The sequence below is a fragment of the Capra hircus genome, chromosome 26 (genome assembly GCF_001704415.2).
Source record: "Capra hircus breed San Clemente chromosome 26, ASM170441v1, whole genome shotgun sequence".
Classification (NCBI taxonomy): Eukaryota; Metazoa; Chordata; class Mammalia; order Artiodactyla; family Bovidae; genus Capra; species Capra hircus.
The window spans coordinates 43,128,734-43,144,522 of NC_030833.1; the positions used below are offsets into that span (position 1 = coordinate 43,128,734).

Consider the following 15,789-nt stretch of genomic DNA (forward strand, 5'->3'; position numbering starts at 1 on the left):
AGTTGTTGGGGTGAGCCCGCAATTCAGCACTGGTGGGCCCCACTTCACAACCAGGGTGGTGTGATATAATTTGGGTGCTCAGTATACAAATTTTAATAGTAGCAGATGAAATAGAAACCAAACTCCGAAGAAGTTTCCAATGGATGCATGGCCTTTTCCTTTTTGGTAAATCTTTGGCTCATTATCAGACACATGTTCCTCCAATTTACCCACCAACAATTTCAGTTTACTATTGCCACTAAAAGCTTATGGTGAAAAGACCTGGTACCGCGAGTGCCCTGTTATTCTTATTACTTGGGGTCACAACCACAAGACTTCATACTGTGGAACAAACACACACGTACACCCTTACCCAACAGGGCAAAGAGAAGAAAAGGAGAAAACAAGATGAATTCACGCACGTTATTGTCTAAAGGCAGTTTAATGTTTATGAAATGTCTCTCTCTCACACACACACACTCACACACCCCACAAAGTCTTTAGGCTCCAGTTACAAGCCCTGCGTCATCTTACCGGATCACATGGTAATGGTTGCTATTTCAAGGATCAAGTGGCATAAAGCTCCCCCCTCACCCCACCCCACCCCAGCCCTTCCCTTTGGTACCATATAGCGTGCAAGAGTGATTATTGTGTGATGGGGTGAGACCAGGCTCACTGGTCCAACCCTCCCAACTGGAAACCAGGCTCTCGGTGGGGTGGCGCGCACGCCGTGTTCTCACGAAGTGATTGGGAAAGGGGGACGGGGGAGGGGGTCTCAGGGGAGGAAGGGCAGCTCTAATTGGTTTCTCAATGAAAGATAATCACCTATTCCCCGGAGAGGCGGGGGATTAGCACTCTGCCTCTCCTCCCCGGCGCTTTTAGACGTCTCATCCTCCCCTCGATGCTCCTAGTCCATTCAGCAGCAGCGGATCGAAGACCGCGGCTCCTCGCGCCGCAGTAGGGGCAGCGCCGCCGCGCTCCGGGACCCAGCGCCCATTCGCTCGCCCTGTCCGCTCCCGCCTCGCCCGGCTGCAGTCCCAGCCGCCGTCGCCCGAGAAAAAGTTTCGCGGAGGGGCTCGGGGAAAAACATGAGCGAGCTGGAGGAAGACTTCGCCAAGATTCTCATGCTCAAGGAGGAGAGGATCAAAGAGCTGGAGAAGCGGCTGTCAGAGAAGGAGGAAGAAACCCAGGAGCTGAAGAGGAAGCTCCATAAATGCCAGTCAGTGCTGCCCGCGCCCTCGACCCACATCGGCCCGCGGACCACCCGGGCACAGGGCATCTCGGCCGAGCCGCAGACCTACAGGTCCTCCCACGACCTCCGACAGGCGTTCCGGAAGTTCGCCAAATCCGAGAGGTGGGCGCCGCCGGGGCGCGGGCGCGGCGGGCCGGAGCGGGGCCGCCACGCGGGGCGGACGGGCGGGCCGGGCGCGCGGGCGCGGGGCCGGGCCGCGGCGGCGGGGCTCGGTGCCCGGCGCCCCGGCTCTCCTCGGCGCGCGGAGTGGGGGCGGCCCCGGCGGGCCGGGACCGGGGAGTGTTTATTTTTATTTCTGCCCATCACGTGCTGCGCTGGCCTCCGCCGGGCTGGGAAAGGCTGGCTCCTCGGGGAAACGCGCCGCTGTGGCGTGGGGGTGGGGAGAAGGAGCGTGGAAAGTTCGGTCGCGCCCGCTAACTTGGCCGCTGCGCACCCCGCCGAAGTCGCGCGGTCTTCCCTGCGCGCGCCCCTGGGGAGACGACCTCCCGGGACAGGACCCGGCCCATCCCGGGGCCTGGAGAGCTTCCTGGAGGTGACCCCCAGACCCAGGCCACAGGGCATGCTCCGTGCGCCGCTGGAGCCTCTCGGGAGCGGCGACAGGAGGCTGGACAGGGCGACCGCGTTCGGTTTAGGAACTGAACTTGCCCAGAGCCCGAGCCGGGCTGGGAAGGCGCGGAGGGGGTGAGGGGAGGGAGGCGGGACTGGGGTGGGTCTCCACTGCAGGGATCAGCCTCCGAGGGTCACTCTCCAGGCAGCAAGTGATGTCAGCAGGAAATTGGAAAGAAACACCACTTCTTGGATGTTGGTTTGCTCAGTTTGTGTCCCTTCCAGAAGTGTCCACCTCTTGGGCTGCATAGGGCTTGGAGGTGGCTCGGTGACCTTGCACCTGAAGCAGGTTTGGGGCTACTGCTCAGCCCTGTCCTAGAGTCGGTACTACCGCCCCCTCTTGTTTGTCTTCGGAGGCTGTCCCCGGAAAAAGTTGGGATGAAGAGGGAGGGGAGCTGCTTCTCTGGGCGCCTCCGGGCTCCTTCCTTCCCTCTTTCCGCCACGCTGAGAGCCAAGTCCTGCTAGTTCAAAGTTGTGTGTCGCTCTTTGGTGGTGCGCAGAGGAGGCCCGGCGATTTTGGCCATAAGTAGGAAGTATTTGCTCTCCGCTCGCTGCCTTCCCCGGAGAAGGCTGATCGATTGGCTGCAGCATTAAAGCGCCTCTGGACATTAGGGAGAGGAAGTGCAGACTCCAAAGCCCATTACTGGCTTTTAGTCTCTGGAAGTGCACGGCCGAAAGTGCATCTCTCAGGATATTGAATATTCCATTAGGCGTGCCTTCATGCCCGCCTACCTCTTACCCCTTCCTTCTTGTTAGATCACTTGGTTGTCTGAGTTTGGGGCCCTCAGGGGACCCCTAAATTAATCCCTCCCCCTAAGCTGACTTTGAGGCCAGTGCTTCTGAAGAGCACGTCGTCTCGTCCGTCCATCCAGGCCACTTGCAGGACTCTCGATGTTCCCCCGCTCTTCCCCTGCCCTCTTTCCTTGTCTGTTTCAATTGTGTACTGATTCCAGTGTATGTGGGATGGGGGAGGGGATCAGTGAAGCCTGCAGGAGTTGAGAGCTATCAAAAGAAGACCAGGAGCTGGGAGTAGGTTGGGTCAGGCAGAAAGGACTTCACCTTGGGAACTGCAGGCCCACTCTGAACCAGCGTCTCAAGGGGCAGCCTTCAGGTTTCCTGAGCAATACTACACTTACGAAATGACACTGTCCACATGGCACCTTTCGGCCCACGCTGCCTTGGAAGTTCCTATCAAATTGAACAATGGCATTCTTCCTTCTCTTCGGCCAAGACTGCAATCAGAGCTAATATTTGGCCTTGCCATTGTTGGGAAGCTGCTGTCTCTTGCCTCAGCTGAGCTGCGCATTCCTCGGCCGCTGCCCTGCCCTGCGCTCAGCAGCTGGAATCAATCTACCCACCTCCTTAAGAAGCCACTTCATCAGCGGTCACCCAGCAGCTGTTCGCCTCCTAGGGCTGGCCGGCTGGGGCTCTATCGCATTTTTGAAATTTCAGATCTCTGTGTCTGGACTGTGCCCCTCCAAAAAAAAAAAGTGTAGCCAGCACCGCCTCTCCGCAGCAAAAAGGAAATTTCACCGGGGTCTGGAGAGGTTAGGAGAAGAAACTTCCCTCCCAGGATCCCCTCTCATTCAGGAGCTAGCTCTCAAAGAGGCACTTTTATTTTCTTTGATAAGAAATCTCCCTAGGAATGAGAGACGTTTTTGTGTGTACTTAGAGGAAATGGCTGATCTTTCAAACGTACACATCGTCTTCCTTATTCTGTCCCTCCCCCCTACTCCCAGAGCTTTCTGGTTAGGGGTAGGAACATTCATCAAAAGAGTGGATCATGCGCAGTAGAGATTGGTCGAGCGCATATTTGTGTCCGCAGAAACTAGCTGAAGTGCTTTTCTGCTTACTCTTTGCGCGGATTTACCCTGGGACTGAGTGTAAACATTTTCCCACTCAGCATGTAGTTTTACACTTTCAAATGGAAGCTTGGCGTGCATTTTCAGGAAGCTGACTCATTGGAGTTTAAAGAATTTTGACAGGTAGAACACGGGAATAGTAACCTCTGGAATTAGGTACTTAACCTAGCATTTAAAGAGACAGTACTGACTTACTGGTGAGGCGCCTTATTTTGGCCAAGAAAAGAAACCATTAAAAAAGTATTTCTAGAATACAGCATTTAACAGCAAACACAGTGCTTTCAAAATAAAAGTGCATTTGCTAATTTTCAGATATTTGGATTTGGGAAATAGACATCCCATCAGCTCATGCATCCTGTTAAAAGTTGTGCCACCCTGATGCATTTACTGGGACTGAAAGAGACTGCTTTATCACAAAGCTAATGTTCAATTGCAGTGGCTATAGGATTTAGTGAGAGCTATTCATGCTATGGGTTTGTTTGAAACTTTACTACGACACCACCAGTTTTCATACTAACAAGATAATAAATATATTTTGAAAGTAGAGAAATTCTGTTCGGTGGGCAGAATGACAAAAGCGCTTTTGCCTATCACCACTGTTTCGGAAAATGATTGCAATCTGAAATATTTACATAATCGCTGGTAAAAATATCTTGAGCGTTTATTGCAGTGGAAGGAAATGGGAGAATTCAACGACTGTTGTAATCAAGTCAGTCCAATTAGCCAGATTTCCATGTGTCCGCAGAGGGTATAATGCACAAACTCCATTAAGAATGATCTAAGTATCTGAGGAATGCTTTAGATGAAAATTATACTAGAGAAAGGGAAGATCTGAGCTCTCAGCCTAAGTATCAAGTGTACAGTGTGATGATCATGTTTAAAAAGAAAACATCCGACTTACTACAGTCCTCATTTGCAGACCCCTTCGAAATGCCCAGTAGACATCAAACGATAATCATTGAAAACCGTAGGCTGTTTTGGATGATGATGGTGATATTTTACACTCATATATAACTTTCTACCAAATAACTGAGTCTTTCACGTAGTTTTCTATGGGCTTCGATTCCCTGCATGCATATACTCCACATCAAGAATTACCCAATATCCTGATTCTTCCCTCTGTTTTTTTAATCACAGCTAAATTCCTTATTTTGACCACCCAGTTAGCTCAGAGGACTGCGTACAATTGTTGTTTTTAAATTAGCTTAAGCAAAAGCTGGAATCAATATCGCTCTGTTACAGGAATAATGTATTATATTGCAAAGCTACTGAGCTATTCCTGTCACAGATCCCTTGATTTTTGATAATGTGAATTCATCCTTTGGAACTTGTACCTTCTTCCACTGGGACATGGGTGCTTCGGAATGGATGCCCCAGAAAACTCGTTGCCTTTTGCGTCTCTGATTCATTTCAGTTGATTTAACCTTCAGACTAAATCAAGGGATCTGGCCTAATTTTGATATAAGTAGCTTCAATGAAATGAGCGGGTACATCCACTGAATTCTGGGCCCACCTTATTAACTGTCCCAATAAAAATACACAATGCTTTAAAATCGCATCGGTAAGAATGTTAAAGATGGCTAACCCTACTGATTTTAACACGATGCTAAGCTCTTTACTTTCATCAGCTCATTGTTCTTTTCCCAGTGATCCTAAATCACATATCTACTTTTCATGTGAGGAATCTGAGGCTCAAAGAAGTCACTTACCTAAGCTCTCACAGCCAGGAAATACCAGATGTGTTTCAAACCCCAATTTTACAATTTTTAGAGCCCTAGTTCTCAGCTGCTATACTCTATAGCCTTGGAATCAGGAGAGTTCCATCTTATTAACTAGTGAATCCTTCTGAATAGGAAGAAAAGAACATGCCCTAAATTAGAATGCATTGTTGTTTTGGTGTTTTGTTTTGTTTTGTTTTGTTTTACCTTACCTTGTAGCCAGCACAAAACTGAGCTTATGAAAAAGTGACCAGTGAGCTTAAGCAAATATGCCTCGGTAGGCATATCCAGCACGTACCCTTGAATGTGCTGAGCTGGCTAGAATTTCCTCGGGTCCTTCTCTTGGAACTGGCATTTCCCAGTCATTCCTCCTTCACATCATAGGTGGAACTGATGGGCAGTGCAGGTAAGGAAGGATGTGAAAAGGATCTCTGTGGCTGCCTTTGTATATCACCCACTATATCCTTTGCCTTTTGCCTTACAGATTCCTCCTGCTAATCCCATCATCCCTACCAATCCTTCCATCCAAAGGAATTTATTCCTACCTGACTACATACCAATCTGTTGACCAGTTATCCTTTCTGGATTAACATAGTGATGTTTTAACAGAAGCTTCTGAGAAAGGACATTCATCTACTTTACTCCGATGAGTGGTATTTATGATGAGAGTTGAAAGAGGGAAGAACTGCGGAGACGGCAGGTTGTTTAGGCAGGCTTCATCCTTGTGTCTTGCCAAGAGTAGTTTGAAGAGGACAGGTTCTGTGAACAAGCACCTCACTTGTATTTTCACTCAAAGCAATACAGAAGGCAGATAGTACTCTGGTTTTAATGATGCGAAAACTGAGCAAATCACTACTGAAGTGTCTTTTAAAGGATCTCAGAAATGGGACAAGAAGAACAATGTAGGTTTCTCAATTTTGCATCAGTACCAGAGTTGGTGAATTGATAGCTCTGAGTTATCATCGTTTATACTTATATTTTAAGACATATCCACTTTGCTTTGGTGTTGATTTGGGTTCTGGGATGATGTTCATTTTCCAGGTGTATTTGTAATATAGCAAGGGTTCCTGTTCTATCTGGATCATTGATTTGTGTATAGATTGCAAGTTTCAATTTAATTGTGTGTTTATAGGAGATTTGACTGACCCTCATGATAATACTTCTAAAAGACCTGAATAAACAAAAGATGTCGTATGTTTTTACTCATTACTGACTGCTCATTTCCCAGTGCCCTCTCCCCACTGTATGTAGGAGGTGCTAAGAGTGCGTTAAAACCCGTTCTTTTGGTAGGATTTTCAGGTGATTTCATAGCTGCTCAGAGTAGGAATACTTATTTTCATTTTCCACTGAGAATTTGCTTATCAGAGTTCAGGACCCTATGTTATCTTGAATTCTTGTAGCTCTTGGAAGTTACTGTGAGCTCTGAGATAAACCAGGGGTAGTGTATCCTGTTTCACAAAAGTGAAAGCTCAGAAGTTTGGAATTTGTCAAAAACGAGTACTGACCTGGAGCCCAGCCTTGTTAGTGTCAAGTGCTGTGGGATCCCTGAAGAGAAAAGGGTGTGTGTGTGTGTGTGTGTGTGTGTGTGTGTGTGTGACTATATGTGTATGCATATGTGCATGTCCACATATGTATACACATACACACAAATTGCCAGTTTATTCAGTTTATGACTTTACACTTCTTACAGTAAACTCTTCGAGTTCGGCCCAATCAGTTTCCTGGGGAAAGGATGATTTCCTTCTTGGGCTGTTACCGTAAACTAGATGACAGCATCTTGCAGCATGTCAAAGGCTTGTGTCTGACATTGGACGCGTCGTCCGGTGTTGTCTCCCAGAGCTGGTACCGGAATCCGTCTCTGTTGCTCCTTGTTGATTCCACCTTTCCCCCAGTGATGATCTCTACCTGTTTTTCTTTGTTGTTGGATTTGCTCATGTTGTGCACCTCTCTTTGGGGTCCCTGGTTCCTCTCTTTTAGCTCGACATCTGAAACTCCTGCCAGGTCTATCAGTGTTATTTGCAAAACTCATACAACCGCAAATGTAGAACAGAGGTCTTGCTCAGAACAGTATTCTAACCTTTCAAAATCTTTCATGTCTTAAGGTATTTCAGATACTGTACAATTTGAATTTCCTAAAGTTTAAAAGGTGATTCCTCATGTTTAAAATATATGATGCTTTAAAGTATTTCTTAATGAAAACTGGATATTTCCAAAGACTGTGTATCTTTGAAATAGGTCTGTTTTTATTATGTAAAAGCTTATAGAACTAATCTCCTTTATTGTCATTATGAACAGCAGACTCATTTTTTAAAACTCCTAAACTTACTCTGCACTGCTCCTGAAATATTGTTGGTGGATTAGAAACTTCAGTGTACATTATGTGGCTTTTATTTTTTTTTTACATTTCCGTACTTTTTTTTTTAATGTGGGGTTATAGTAGAAACTCATGCAATCTTAGAAAAAAGTGTAGTTTTACGTTCAGTCAATACCAGGTTTATATTGGCTAGAAAGTTGTAAAATACTTTCTGTAATTTGTCCTGTCCAATAATGTTGGCTGCACAGTTAACCTTTTTTTTTAGTGCATGTTGATTTGACATATTCTTGGAAATTAGTCCTAAACAGTTAATATCTTGATCCTTGGAGTTGATTTGGATTGATTTTATTATGTGGATGAACGCACTGATAGCACTTTGGTGTGTAAGGGGATAACATGCTGATTTCATCTGAGTGTTTATTTAATAAGTGAATTTGCCTTAATAAGACAAATCCAGTAAGACATCTGCTGTAATTACCCTGTTAGGACTTAGTTTGAATTTTTTTTCACTTGTGATAAAGATTATGCAAGTACAGTTCTTAAATTATGCGGTACTGCGCCTCCTTTCTAAATCAGTTTAGAGAGTGCTTCAAAATGTGTTTTCAATCCTCAGAAGTCTTTATTTGAGCATTCTGACTTCAAATACTGCAAAAATACTGCTGACAAACCTTACAGGGAATCTTAAAAGTACTTGCATGTTTGCCTCTTAAAAATACTCGTAGGCCTATTTGTTCAACTATATGATACTGATATTGTCTGGTGAGCAAATCCAAAGCCTTTGAGTAAATGTTAGTATTTATCTTGATGCCTCTCATTGCCCTCGCGGCATGGGTAGTGTTAATTTCATGTCTCACATGACCATCCAGGAACTTCAACTACATATGCTAAAAATTCTCGAAATAGAAAATTCTTTTATATCTTAGGTTGTAAACCCCAGGGTAGAAACCAGGTCTGTTTATAGTAAAAATTCCAACCCTATAAAACCTTCAGCTTACCATGCATTTCACTTCCCACACGCTAAATTTCAGAGGCAGGGTGAAAACAGCACATACCTAGAAGGTACTAAAAACAAACAAACAAAAATTCACCCAGAAACCATCTAGAGGATCAAACCAATTCATATCCAATTCAATCTCCTCTCACAGAGCAAGTTCACGCTAAAATATGCAGGGCAATATTCCAGGTCTTATTCCGGCAGATTGTAGCTGTAGCGTCATAGCACACGGTGGTCTGTGTTTGATTAGTTGTGAGGTTATAATGAGTAAATAGTAGATTAAAAATCAAACTTCGTGAATTATTTGCTTCTTAGAAAAAAGGTTGAGTGCATTCATAGGCACCTCTCAAGGGATGGTTTTTGACCTGCATTCCAATTGGCTTCCCAGGCTGGGAGGATGACAAATATATGGCAGGAAATAGCACAGAACCCACAGTCAGTCTTGTCTTTTCACAAGAGTGTGGTGCACGTGGGAACATCATTCATCTCATGAGTCACTGCAGAAGCAGTGTTTGAAAACTTGTGATCTGAACTGTGGGTCTAAAATATCAACATCTGGTTGCCGCAACACTTAAAGCTACTTATTTATAAATAACTGTTGTTAGGTTTATGACACTCTAATCAGCACGCGCGCATCAGAGCCCTGTTTCCCAAAGGCTGATGTTCCTATACTGATAGCACTGCGGCTGCTTCTAGGTGGCACACAAGTTAATTTGTTTTATATTAATAAAGAATTTGAATGCATTGAGGGAAAAGATGTGGCAATCATATTAAACCTATGCCATGTGGCTTCTGTTACTTAGAAAGCTTTGTTTTAAAGGTTCGTAGATTTTAAAGGAAAATGTAGAAAAATATAGGTTGTAAATAACATAGATATGAATAACACAGAAGAGGGAAAGTTTATTTTAAAGTCATTTTCAACAAGGAATGAAACAGGTTGTTTTCATGCTCACCCTGTCTATGTTGTGGAAAATTCTGGCTAATTGAGTTCTCGCTGGACCTGTCTTTGAGTGACTCCTTGGATGGCTTTCAATTTCTCCGCAGGAATTGGAGTGAGGACATAGATTTGCATGGAAATAGTGGGTTTTATAAGATATATTCTTGCTCTACTGATAAGTCAGTCTGGTTAAGAATGACTCACTTCACTATATCTGCAGAGAAGTGTCCTGTTTACCCCAGGTTTATGAATTCCTTTGCCATGCCACAGACGTAGGTGAACAGGACAGCTGGGAATTATAAAAGGATGCCTGGCCTCCAATCTCCGTCCAGCTTACGGTCCATGGGCAGCTCTGTCTTCCCAGAGGGTGTCCCCAGGGCTCCTCCTCGGATCCTATGAGTCAGTGTCTATGGCTTTGAAGGGCAGTAGTGTGGCATCCTGCAGCCAGAAATTCAAGGTTTTTTCCTTTCTCTATAAAAATACAATTTGGAAACAGTTTGGAAGGGAAAGTCTTTCATAAAATACCCATGTATTTTCCTGTAGTCTGTGTTCCCTTGACTTGTAAGAAACTAGACGGATCTAAAAGATTAATATTTTTAAATGTATTATTATTTAAAGATTAGGTTTGCAGAAAAATGAGAAAAGTATAAGGAGAAAGGCAGGAATATATTACAAGTAGGAGGTTGTTTTTCTTCAGTAGCAAAGTTGTGTCTGACTTTTTGCAACTCCATGGACTCCAGCATGCCAGGCTTCCCTGTCCTTCACTATCTCCCAGAGTTTGTTCAAACTCACGTCCACTGGAGATGCCATCCAATCATCTCATCCTCTGTTGTCCCTTTCTCCTCCTGCCCTCCATCTTTCCCAGCATCAGGATCTTTTCTAATGAGTTGGTTCTTCACATCAAATAGCCAACATATTGGAGCTTTAGCTTTAGCATCAGTCTTTCCAATGAATATTTAGGGTTGATTTCCTTTGGGATTGACGGGTTTGATCTCCTTGCAGTCCAAGGGAGTCTCGAGAGTCTTCTCCAGCACCACAGTTCAAAAGCATCAATTCTTCAGCAGTCAGCCTTCCTTTTATGCAAGCAGGAGGGGGAGTTGACAACAACCAATTCTCATTTCAGAATACAGTGCAGGTTGTCTGCCTACCACGTAAGAAAGGAACTCATGAAGGTTTGGATATAGGTCCTGTCCAAAAGGTAGGGGGAGAGGGAGGTGGAGGGAGGAGAAGCGAGAAGGGAGGAAGAGAGCCGACAAGAAGATTCCCAAAATTACCACAAGATGGCAGCAGCACTACAATATTTAGCAACTGCACAAGTAGTTTGAAATGGTCTTTAGTTGAGTTTTAAAATACATTCTCAGACTCCGTTCTTTTTTCATTGAAGTAAAATTGATTCACTATAATATTATATTAGTTTTAGGTGCACAGCATAGTGATTCCTTGTGTTTAGAGACTGTACTCCGTTTAAAATGATTAGAAAGTGTTGGCTGTACTCGCCGCGCTGTACCATACATTCTGGTAGCTTTTACACGTGGTAGTTCGTGTCTCTTAACCTCCTGCCGCTTTCTTGCCTCTCTGCCTTCACTCTCGCCATTGGTGTCCTCTAGTTTGATGTCTTTATCTGTGCTTTTGTTTCTGTTTTGTTATATTTTAGCGTCCACACATAAATGAGGAATTCAAGTGTAAATGTTCTTAATATGAGAATTCACGTGTTTGGAAAGTGTAACGTTGAATACATGCATTATTATAGTTGTCCAATAAATACTGATTTTGAGGAATGCGTTTAACAAGCTGAAGTGTCGTGTTCCCTTTAGTGTTTAAACCAAAAGAGAAACCAAGAGTGCACTTTGCACGGAGAACTCTTTGAACATTGATATCAGTCTGAGGGAAGTTCCTGAAGCACCTGTGAGGAAACTCTGGACTCACATTTGGCTGAGAAAAGAAAACTGAGACAAAGAATGGAAAATTTAAAGTAGCAAAAAATATACATGTGTGAGGAGATAGAATAAAGGGAGTGTCTCACTACTCAGTCCTCTCTCCCCCAATAAAGAACTAAATACAGTTATTATAAGAAAAAGGTCAGCTATTAGAAGAAACTTCAATACTTGCTAATTGGTTATTTGCTGTCTTTGATAACTCTGCACTTCTGGAACACAATTATATAAATCCTAACATGGCCTGCTGCAGTCTGAGGTCCTTTTTAGAAATAAATTTTAAAACTCTAGTTAATATTATTCATATACATTATATATTTTCAAGAGAAAAGCCAAGTCTGTTTTGGGGTGTCCAAAATATACCATGCCTTTCAACAATTTTAGAGTAAAAAGAAATGAGTGTGGTACTGTGGTCTGACCTACCACAAAGGGATAGATTGTGCATCGTACCTAATGGACTGTAGGGTTTTTGAATCAATATTCCCTTGGCAAGTGCCATTCAGCCTTCCTGGAAAAGGCCATTACATTCAGTCCTGACCCCTCTCATGTAAAAGCCCCCAGGGGACTGGAAGTGAAGTGGTTTTGGTGATGACAACATTTGTGATTTAACACTGAGGAGAAATGCACTTATTTTGGTCCGTCCCTGTAACCAAGGGTTGATGCCAAAATGAAGCTGTGCTGTAGATGAAAAAGAGTTCACGTGTAATCATGTGGCCTCTTTCATGGGCCTCTTTGCTTAGATGTTGTGTTAGATTGTACTTGGATAAACAAGCAAGAGGGGAAAGAGAGAAAATTCAACACTGTACATTTTGATACCCTATTTGACAACATGTTGCCTTTGTAAAAGGTATTTTGAAACTCTGTGATATGTTTATTTGAAGCCGCCAGTATAGAAAACTGCTCCTAAGGGCAGTCATTTATATTTTTCCTAGGATAGGAAAAATTAATGTCATAGGGTCTATGACTGTGAAAAAGAATCAAGGAAAGATCAAACGTCTTTGATCCTTTCTTTTGTCTGCAGAGCTAAAAAAAGAGAAAATCCAGTCACTCTTAGAGAGAGAAGAGTGAAGCAGAGATAAGTGGCAATGCCTTCTGTTTTCTGTGATCTTTCTGGTTTGTTATCAAGGCAAGACAAATTCCTCAAGTGTGGAGGCAGGGTCTGAAGCATCCTGCCTTGAAATCCCCGGTTTATCTAGTCTCTCCAGGGCATTAGCAAGGATGTCTTCACAGAATGAGACAGGCCCTGGGCTCACTGGGCTTCTTGATATTAGGGCGATTTTTTAAAGTTCCTTTTGTGAGGTTCTGCAGCTGTACTGCCGTGTTAAAATGTGGAGACACTTTTTGATATTTCAAATTTGCTGATTTTAAGCTCTTCTTGGACCATGACTATGCTCCCGGTTGTTTTAACTGCTGATGGTAATGCCTGCTGGTTGTCAGACAATGAAAAGATGTACCAAGCTTGATCTTCTCCCCCCAGTTTTCCCCACCTGCCTGCCAGCAGGCAGCCAGTGTTCGCTTTTCTGAATTTTTATGCACACTTTTGTATAGAGAGCCTCTGTGTTCATTTGGAGTTTGGGCTTATTGTTTGCTTTCCTAACTGAAGGAGACTCATCCCATAACGCTCCTCAGCAACCTGTGTTCTTGCCTCAGCTGTAGCCCCTTCCTTTCTAGAGTAGCTCGTATCCGTCTAACAGCCACACATTATTCCATTGTATCCGTGTATTAAGCTCATTAATATGGATAGTTACTTGTTTTATTCTAGGTAAGCATAAGCCACCCTGCAGCTAACATTCTTGCACACATATCTTCATATGTCTTTTATTTACATATAGGATAACTTCCAAAGAGTGACAGTGGCAGGTCAAAAAAGTTGCTGATTTTCCGTGTGACTATTTTAGTTTGTGATTATGCATAAACTTTCTGTATCAGATGAATGCTCTCTAACCTTTTCTATTAAAAAATAAAAAGCATGTGAATGGCATTGACAAAATCAATTTTCTATATTAAAAACAGAAATTTTAAAAAACAGCCAAACATAAAACTGTTGCAGAAACATGTGGAAAGTCCTTATTTCTTTTTTATTCGTGAGTTACAGTCAGGAGAACACTCTTTTTTGAGGCAATGTTTATGTGCCCTTTTACTTCTCAGATTTATAAAGTCCATGCTGCACATTTGGCTTGATTTTTTTTTTTAAGTTGAATAAAACTTTTGAATTCCTACAATGTGATTTTTTAAAGTAAGGATACAATTGTTTGTATATACTGCTCTTAAATAACTAAAGTCCATCTTTAAGAATCACTGTGGTTTGTTTTTCTTTCTTCAAAATACATTTTTGATACTTTAAAGATTCTAAGGAGCTTGTTTCCACTTGGGAAAATAACGAATTCCAAATCTCTCGGCTACATTTCTTTTAAAGGCTAGTGGGAAGATTTGGACATATATGGTATTGTAACTAGTCAGTAGAGCTTTCTTTTTATAGGATGGCAACCTCTGGGAGAGTTTACTTTGCTTTTTTTGATCACTGTTATGATATTGAACTAGATTTACTGAAAGGTAACTTTGCAAACATTTATTTGGATTAGAATTCAGTCATATCACATAGATTCAATCATGAGGTTGAAGCCAAAATATGAAACTGATTTTGGAGAGTAAGAAGAGTAATCTCAGATTTTAGTCCAGTCTTAGAGAGAAATGACCTGAAACTATCATGATAATAAAAAGAATGGGCTTTGGAGCCACAGACCTGAGGTTGACCTCTGACTCTTCCTATACCTATGGCTGTGTGATTGTAAACAAATTGCTTTCCCTCTCTGAGCTTTTGTTTCTACTTGTATGAAATCAGGATGACGCTACTTCCTTCCCTGAGGCTTTGTATATGAGGGGTTCTCTCTGTGTACACAGTTGAACAAAAGAATGTGAGTGTACAGTGTTAAGCGAGAGTGCTAGCAGATGTGTAGCAATGAAAGGTTTGAAAAATTCTACAGATTTTTTTTTTTTTACAACATTAGTTCTGGTATTAACACATTATAGAACTTAATGCCTAGAAAGGATTTTAGGAGATATCCTTGTTCATCCCCTTTCCTGAACAGAACTTTAATGATACACAATTAAGCAAGAATCTAGAAGTTCAGAAATAATGTGATTTGCCAATGACATGAAGCTTGTTATTGACAAAACTGAGATTAGATCCTTCTGTCTCTTATTTGCCATTCCAGCTCTCCTTAATCCATCTTAAGCATCAGAAGTGATGAGTGAAATGAGGAAAACTAGAAAGTCGTAAATTGGAACAATGGGACAAGTGGAAACGAGATGGTTAAATGCTGTCTCTATGTTATATATGTATAAGTAAGCTGTACACATATGATAAAACAGAGCTAAGGACTCAAAATGTGCTATTATCCAATTTAGCACCCCAGACAACTCTGGGAGACTGTTGGTGTAAGTTTCTTAGAAGAGCTGTTTCTTAAAGACCCTGGATTTAAATGAAACACCACCATGAACTGCCTAGAAAGGATGATAATAAGACAGGAATGCTCAGGGAAGCAGCTATGTCAGGCTTAGAAAAAGACACTGGAGGCACCGAAGAGTTTTGGAGTGGAGGTCCTTCAGAGCAGGAGCCTCTCCATGGCGAGGGGTTATTGATTGAGAGGTGTCATGATCCATCAGACTGAAGCCCTGTTTCCCAGGAGCTTCTCTGTTCCTTCTTTCATTGTCTAGCGTTCAGTCCTTGGAACGGATGAGGGCACATCTTTTCATGGCTAGTGGAGCCATAGGTCTAGAGATTTGGGTGGAGGCTCTTTGTAGATGTTCTAACAGCCTGAAGAACATTCCCCGTCTGTCCCCTTCTCCCCAAGTTGACATTAAACTTACATATTTGCGTATTGTCAGCTCCTGTTTGCAATTTAGAGGCTGATTTGACTGCATTAGAGCTTTTCAATTTGGACAAATACTAGTCCAGATTTTATTTCACCCAAGGCCATTTCATCGATCAGTCTATCAGCTCAGATAGGGGTGGACATATGTCACAACCAAAGCCAGGTTCTCTCCTTGCCAGCCTGACACTGTCATTAAAATACACCCCAAACCTCAGCTTCTGTAATTGTTGAAAACCTGGTGAGGTTGTTGAGAGGTGTAAGTGAGGTGGCTTAGGCAATAGATTTAGCTCACTGCCTCGTGCAGTCATTCAGTAAACT

The 15,789-nt window shown here is 43.1% G+C and overlaps 1 protein-coding gene across 2 annotated transcripts in view; it reads left to right on the top strand.

The window, feature by feature from the left end:
* PRKG1 (protein kinase, cGMP-dependent, type I) overlaps positions 330-15,789 on the top strand; it is a 1,377,467-nt gene continuing 1,362,007 nt past the window's right edge. Inside the window, exon 1 of one of the 2 annotated variants that reach the window (XM_018041139.1) lies at positions 330-1,333. In XM_018041139.1, coding sequence (XP_017896628.1) covers positions 1,068-1,333 — 266 coding nt within the window. In that variant the 5' untranslated portion in view covers positions 330-1,067. The remainder of the gene's footprint in view (positions 1,334-15,789) is intronic. The other variant, XM_018041140.1, reaches the window with a different exon arrangement.